This window comes from Malurus melanocephalus, unplaced genomic scaffold (assembly GCF_030028575.1).
Source record: "Malurus melanocephalus ecotype Western Australia unplaced genomic scaffold, MMel_1.1 scaffold_528, whole genome shotgun sequence".
Classification (NCBI taxonomy): Eukaryota; Metazoa; Chordata; class Aves; order Passeriformes; family Maluridae; genus Malurus; species Malurus melanocephalus.
In genome coordinates, this window is record NW_026623760.1 from 302,261 (window position 1) to 310,136 (window position 7,876).

The 7,876-nt window shown below is 35.5% G+C and overlaps 1 protein-coding gene across 11 annotated transcripts in view; it reads left to right on the top strand.

Moving 5' to 3' along the window:
- MEF2C (myocyte enhancer factor 2C) overlaps nt 1-7,870 on the top strand; it is a 124,201-nt gene extending 116,331 nt beyond the window's left edge. For 8 of the 11 annotated variants that reach the window (XM_057381779.1, XM_057381784.1, XM_057381790.1 and 5 more), the window contains 2 exons: nt 483-618; nt 7,539-7,870. In XM_057381779.1, the coding sequence (XP_057237762.1) occupies nt 483-618; nt 7,539-7,860 (458 nt within the window). In that variant the 3' untranslated portion in view covers nt 7,861-7,870. The remainder of the gene's footprint in view (nt 1-482; nt 619-7,538) is intronic. The other 3 variants (XM_057381787.1, XM_057381789.1, XM_057381788.1) reach the window with 1 other exon arrangement.
- The last annotated feature ends 6 nt before the right edge of the window (nt 7,871-7,876 follow it).

Consider the following 7,876-nt stretch of genomic DNA (forward strand, 5'->3'; position numbering starts at 1 on the left):
ACAGAAATGAAGCCTCAAGGCATCTTTATAGTTTCTGTTGGGTATTGCTGCTCTACAGAGTGTACTGAGTGAACACACAGATCCAGTGCTCTTAGAGAGTATAAATGTTGTTCAGAAACAAGCTGCCTGCTGGGTTCTGCAAGGAAGACTGTAACCAAAATGTTCTGTGTGTATTTCTTCTGTGTCAAGTCTTTCTGAAAGTGCATTTGTAGTTTTGGTGAATTTACAGGCTAAGAATGCTTTAGATCTGCCAGACCCAGTAAGGCCCTGCTAAATTATAGAATGATTATTAGTGCATTATTTGCTCCCAAGTTAATGAGGGAAGAGGAAGGTTTACTTTATCTGCTTCAACTTAATGTGATTGGTGTAATTAAAATTAAAAGGCTTACAAAGTGGCATGTGAAAATTAGTATGCTAGTTGTTGTTTAATTGCTTCCTCTTTAATTCTCTCTTAATTATTGTCTTTCTGTTTTCAAATCCAGAGTATTCTCTGAGTAGTGCAGATATATCATCTCTCTCTGGGTTTAATACAGCCAGTGCTCTTCATCTTGGTTCTGTGACTGGCTGGCAACAGCAACATCTACATAACATGCCACCATCTGCCCTCAGTCAATTGGGGTAAGCGGTATTTTCTTTATTTTACTGTCCTACAGTAACTTCAGTCTCCCAATAATTCCAAATGGGAAATATGTCAAGATAACATAGCGGTACATATTTAATGTGTTTACAAGCTCAGTTTTGCAAAACTAGAACAATGTAATTAATGGAAAGTTTGCCAGGTAACTACAATGAAATATTCTGTGTCCATGACATTTTCTCAGTAGTGTATTGTTTGTGTTTGAGGTTTTGTTTTTTTTAAATAGCATTTTTGTTCACTACTAAAACCAAGGTTAATGCCTGTATTGTACTATATGTATTGTTTATGCTTTTTATTTCTAGTTACTGTAGCACATTTACAGTAAACATGAAAATTTTCTATATATCTTTAAAAGTAAGACTTACATAATTATTTGACCTAAGATTAAGCCTTAATCTTGTCCAATAATCAAATTCTCCCTTCTGCTCAACTCTGAAATTCAAATTTCATTCCTTTGGAGATGATTTCTATGAGAAAAATAGGATCATTAKGCCAAATTACTGTGAGCCCGCAAAACTCATTGTGGTGTGCATGTGTTGAGGAGGACAGGTATTCCAGCCCTCTAGTGGCTAATTTTAAGATATTTATTCAAGTTTTGTTGAAGYGCAGTGTTTGATCATTTTAGCATCTTTAAAAGTGTTCAAGTTCACACAGGGAAATCACTTGACCAAACAATCTATTCATTCATCGAAGGTGTATGATTTTCAGATATTCTGATATCTGCAGTTTCTACTGAATAAGGCTGTAGACATGCACCACTGTGGCACAGCAGTCTAATGTATGGTTAGGTATATTAGAATTTGTAAAGGTTTCATCATAAAAATAGAATCTAAAAACGGCTGGACTGTATTTATGATGAAAATTTTAATTCATATACATTTGAAAAGAACACCTTTTTTTCAGAAAGAGGTTTTGCACCTATGCATTTTTTTTCAAGATAGTTGCACAATGTGGAACTATTTAATACTCTAAATGTAGCTTAAACTTCAAAATTCTCCTTCTAACTTATCTGACCAATTTTTATGTCTTTACCATGTACAGATAATTTGGGTTTTTAAAGACAGCTACAAAAGTGTTTCAAAGAAAACAAATTTTGTAAGCCTCATTTCTGTATAAATAAGTATATGTAGATATTAATGACATAAAAACATACAATTTAAATACTTGCTGTGCTAGAAAAAAACAGGCTTTCTATCTTTCTCTTACACTTTTCTTTTTGAGTTTGTACTATTTCTGGGGCAGCATTCAGACTAACTGTACAACTAAAGTCATAAAGTCTCAAATAAATTGAAAGTTCACATTAGATATCACTGTATAAACATACAATAAGCTGATTGTTTTCAGTAGTGCACCAAGGAATATAATAAGACTATTTGGTTAGCCAAAAAAAAGTATAAATTAACTCGTAAACTAACAACGTGCCTTTTCTGATAGATCACACATTGTAATCTGTTTCTGATTTATATTGCAGAATGTCATAGTGTAATAGCTGTGGCTATGGAGTACATTCTGAGTTACTATTCTAATTATTATTCTTTCAGTAAGTTGTAAATGAATTCAGCTATGAAAGCTGTTTCACAGACAGTTCCGGAGAAGTCTTCTATCATTGCAGAAAATCATAAGCCTTTATTTTAGTCACGGAGTTCTACATGCAAAAGCACCTGTGTTAACTTTTGGATTACTTTAAAAACTTGAAATTCTGTGGAACATACTCAGTCCACGTCAAGATGGTCTAGAATTCACAGAGAGATTTGAAAAATGAGACAGAATTATAGTTATCTTCATATATTTGAGAAAATACATCTAGAAAGGTTTTGACAACACAAATCTCTGCTGAGAAAGGTCATACACTGAAAAGATTTGTCAGGTGTGAAATGTTTGTTGTTAACTGTAGGTTATAAAAACCTGTGAGAAAACATAGTGGAAGAGTCATTGCAGGTCTCCTTCAGGTTTTGCTTTTCACCGAAGTCTAAATGTGAAAATCAATTCTACCTCCTCAATGCATGACAGAAGAATATGGTTAGTAGTAGAATAGGATTAGATGTAGTATCTTGCTCCAGATAAGTCCTCAGCAAATTCAGTAGCACTGTCAGAACCATCTTGGAGGGAATTGGAGATCTCTGCAACCTAGCTCTTGGTTCTTCATGTTGACTGTGCAATTAGCTGGTGCTGGTGGACTAGAGGGCAAATACATGAGGACATGGGAGTAGTTCACTCTCCCTTTCTGCAGCTGTTGGCCTTCTGCCAAGACTGCTGAACAGCATAACAATATAGAGCTTCTTTAGACATGACTGAGACATTAAAACAAGCTGGACTTTTCAATTTTTTGGGTTAAAAAGCAAAATCATATTTTCATGGTCTTTCAACTGCAGCTACATCTGGAAAAAATACGCACACAAATTCTATGGAAAATCATTCCCTCCCAAAGCTTTGGGATTTGGCCTGAACCATTATCAAYATCTCTTATTGCTTATTTAACATATACTAGAGAGACTAACAGGAGTTAACTGCTGATAACCAGAAGGGAAGTCCTTTCCAAAATTTGAAATAAATTATAAAAAAAAAATTATGCATAAATTCCTAGTATGGAATAAGTTCTTGCATTTACGTTTCCTAGCCTAAGAGACAATTTTTTTGTCTAAAAATAACATCCACAGGTGAAGTTATGGCTTTCCTAAAATACGAATGTAACCATAGAAAAAATATTTCATCTGACAATACCTCAGTATAGATGATTATTTATGTAAGAGAAGTTTCTCCAAACTTCGGCCCACATGAACAAAAAGTTGTCCAAATTTGTGCATAGTGTTGGCTTGTTCTGTGACCCTTATGTAGAAAGATTATTACTCAGCAACAATTACTTTTGATTAGATAATAACCATAGCTAGACACAGGAAAATATTCTCCATTGAACTATTTTTACTGAAAAATTTAGAAACAGTGACATCATGTTTAATGAATTTGTATCAGTTCTGCCAATGTCTTTGTTTTGAATAAAAACCTAATATATTTCAGATCAAGTCTTTTTTTCTTATGCTACTATTGTAAATAGGATGGCCTAGCCATTCAGTTTTATGTTATTCTTTTTTGAGAGCTGAACAAAATGTCTTGACACAGAAATTTATTCTGCTTTTACACTGATTAGAAAAATATGTCTTTTAAAAAAATCAACAAAAAACCCCTTAGCATTTACCTAAAATAAAAATAGAAAGGAGGGAATAAGCTAATTGCTAGTAAGTCAAAAAATATCTTCTCCTACCTACAAATTAGCACATAACTAAAGTTATGTAAGTAAATTTAGCCATGCATTTTCAGTGGTCCTTTACATGTATTTATGGGAAAAATTCTATGAAGTGAGGAAGTAAACTGAGGAATAAACTGAAGAGTGGATATGAAAGAAAAGCTGCATGAGGCTCTCTTCCTTCAGTAGACCACTTTCTCCCTCTGGAGAAATCTACTTGATCCATGTTCATGTCCTCACTTATAACTTACTCAGACCTGCACTCTCAGACCTTAGTCTGCCTGTGCATGTTGTGCTTCAATACTACTTGGAGATTCAGATAGAAGGAGATGCACACAGACCCGGCATCAGTGAGGACCAAACTCCCTCCCGGGCTCATGGCAYCCTGTCTTGCTCCCCACTTCTCACACAGCAGAGCTGTGTAGTTATTCTGTGTGAAATTCAGATAGCAACAAGCATTTCTCCATTTGGTCATCATAGTCCAAATAAACATCACATTTTACCTACCCTGGTGTCAACAGCAACTGCTGTGCCAATTAACATTAATTTTCTTCATTGTCCCCATAAAATGAAATGTTTTCATGCAATATGTGGGAAAAGGTGACAATGTCAGCATAAGTGGGCTGCACGGCACCTATTCAGTGCACATAATTATACACAAACTTTTGAAATAATTTTCATTAGTTTCTCAGTAGTTTTTCCATATTCAAAATCTCTTTGTTTACCAGGGAATTTAGTGAAGGTTTCACGTGATAAAATTAGGCATGGCTGGGCCAAAGTCATGTAATTATATGAAGCAACAGTGTAAAATATGCATTAATATATGTAAGTGCAAACAGCTGTTTCTACACTCACACAGACCTATACAGGATATTGAACCATTTTGCAGCAGACAGAATTCTCATTTCTTATGGTGCACCTTCCACTCTAAATAGAGATCAATCCTCTGTTTAGAGTACAGACCTAAAGACTGTACCTGAGTCTGTACCTATTATTTCACCATTCGCATATATGTATAATAGTAGGTTTCCCATGTGAGGGAGCATTTTAGCTTAGATGGGATTCTCATAAAAATGTTTCAGAAAATGGTAATGACATATTGCAAATTATAGTCAAATAAAAAGATATCAAATTTCACTAATACTTTCAGGCGAAAAAGGCTATGTTTAAAAAGAAAAAAATGTGGGTCAAAGTGCTGCAATTTATTTATATTGTTTTAAACCTCAAAAATTCAGTCTTGACCAGCCAAAATGACTTCTTATCTTTTTTCAAATATTTAAAAAAGGGGTGCTTCAAAATGCAAATCAGAATGCAAGTCAACCTGAAGCATTCATAAAACTGCCTCTGATTTGTATGCCAGATAATTGTTGTTGCTGCTGATTCACAAGGAATCTGTAGAAGCATCTATAGAGATGCACTCTCATACTCACTTCTGAGACACTATTAAAAAGGCGATATTCCAGAATAGTAGTTCCAGCTTTCTTTCACTGAAACTCGGATCATCACTACAGATTTGTTCCTTTGGGTGCTGTCATGCARTAGAATGCAAGTATGTTCCATGTGAGCAAGTTTGACTGATTATAGTTATTTTTATCTAGCATGAGTTTTTTACTTATCCCCAGCTTTGCAAAGTGACATGTCATTTGCTCAAATCAAACACTTCTAAATCTAATTCCCAGGCTCCACCGTCCTTTATTATAGGACTTTCAGGTTTAGCTATAAGCTATAAGGTATGTAAAATCATATGTAATCTTATCATATTAAACTGACARCCTTTTTACTCAGATGAAATAAGTAAGTTTACTCAGGTGCTTTACTCCTAAGCAACGGAAAAATAAAGTCACTGGAAATGAAAAGCAAAAAAAAAAAAAAAAATGGAAATAGATACTTAATCCTTGTTGGCTTGTTTTTAGCAAGTTTTCAGGAAGCGTGGAATATTTCACTAAGTTGGAATGGCGAAGTCTTATATGTACATTTTCTCATTTGCGTTAATATTTACAAAAGCAATACAAAGAAAATACCCGCTTTAGAAAAATAGACTATATGCTTTACTGTTATCTTTTATACATGTAATCTGTAACTTAGGGAAGGGCTTATTGCAAATTTGACAAATTCCTCTGTACAGGAATGAAGGGTTGACAAAAAATTGGAGTTAGAAGATACTGTTTTCTTTGTTTTCTTGTGATCCATGGATCTCATGATCCTTTCATTATTAAACTCTGYAGTAATTCCTGATAAAAGCAGATGGTATAATTCAATATTGAAGCCATGTCAYTTTATTTTAAATCTGTCAGAAGAAAAAAATAAAGGAAAGTAATAATAAATGCTGTTTAAGCAACACTCAGCTCTCAGTTGATGAAATATCAGAGAAACTGGAGTATTTCAATAAATGAAAAAAACACACCTAAACTTACCTGTGTCTTCTACATGCTTAGAAATTCCTTCCAAATCCCAACATATTGGTATTAAAAATGTCTGCATATCCCTTTAAGTTTAAAATCTTGCAAAGTCCCTACTTACCCCTACTGCCTTCCTACCCCTGTATAAATAAATACTCACTAATAGAAACCTTGAAACACTGTCTCTGGGGTAAGTCACTAACTTCAGCTTAGCAAATGGTCCCTGAAGTGGAACATAATGGGTACTGCATGTTGAGAATTCTATTTTAATAATGAAAAGTCAGGTTTTGCCAGAAGGTGGTGCTTTTGTACAAAGTATTGTGCAGATGCAAGTAATCTCTTTTCTCCCATAGAGATAAAGCATGTTCTCAGTATTCACTGTCCTCCCTGACTGTTTTATCATTGTTCTGTCATTGCCTGCCCACAAAAAAAAAAAAAAAAAAAAAAAAAAAAAAAAAAAAAAAAAAAAAAAAGGGAAGCTTAGAATACTTCTATAACTTCCCTTTGAAAAAGTTTCAGTATAGCAGTCTGTCTGCTAGTCCTGCATCCTCTGAGCTTAGCTCTCCCTAAAGGCAAACAGTGAAGTTCTCTTATATCTTCTACTGTTCCTCAGTTTTGCTTTTGTAGTTTATCCAAATGTGTTCTGGATTTAATTACAGAGTAACAGATTTAAACCATAAAATCATATCTAAATCCTTGCCTACCTGTGCTGTTTTATCAATGTCAATCCTAGGATCAGTAATTTCAACTCTATCCAGAAAGGTATAAAAATTACCAGACCAGATTTTTTTTGTTTCTGTTTTGCATCTGAAGTCACATGTCCAAACAAACAATAGAAGTAGTTGGGTCCATTCAAATTAATTGGATTAAACCCAGCAGCAAGTCTGTGCTTCCTCTCTCTCAGCCGGTGCATACATACACACAAGCATTAGTTACACAGAAACCTGCAGGTGGTTCCAACAGTGCAAAGGCTCACCTTCCCAAATTTGTGATGGCACTTGATTTCAAAAAAAAACGAGAGAGAGAGAGACTGAAAGTGAAACCTCTTTCCAAACTTTGTCCCCTAAAGCTGACCACATCTCTTGTGGTACTTACATCTCTGGAAATTTGCAAATTCTGCCCAGACAACCATCCCCATGATCTCTGCATGAGCTAGTCCTGCATGAGCCTTTACACTGGTGTTTTGTGTGAGTGTTTGTGCATATCTGGGGGCTCCATGCCTCCTCCTCCGTCTGTAACTGGGTTTCCTTTCCTCCTACAGAGCTTGCACTAGCACTCATTTATCTCAGAGTACAAATCTCTCCCTGCCTTCTACTCAAAGCCTCAACATCAAGTCAGAACCTGTTTCTCCTCCTAGAGATCGTACCACCACACCATCGAGATACCAACAGCATACGCGCCATGAGGCGGGGAGATCTCCTGTTGACAGTTTGAGCAGCTGTAGCAGTTCCTATGATGGAAGTGACCGAGAAGATCACCGGAACGAATTCCATTCCCCCATTGGACTCACCAGACCTTCGCCGGACGAAAGGGAAAGCCCCTCTGTCAAGCGCATGCGGCTCTCTGAAGGATGGGCAACATGATAACATTATTACCTAT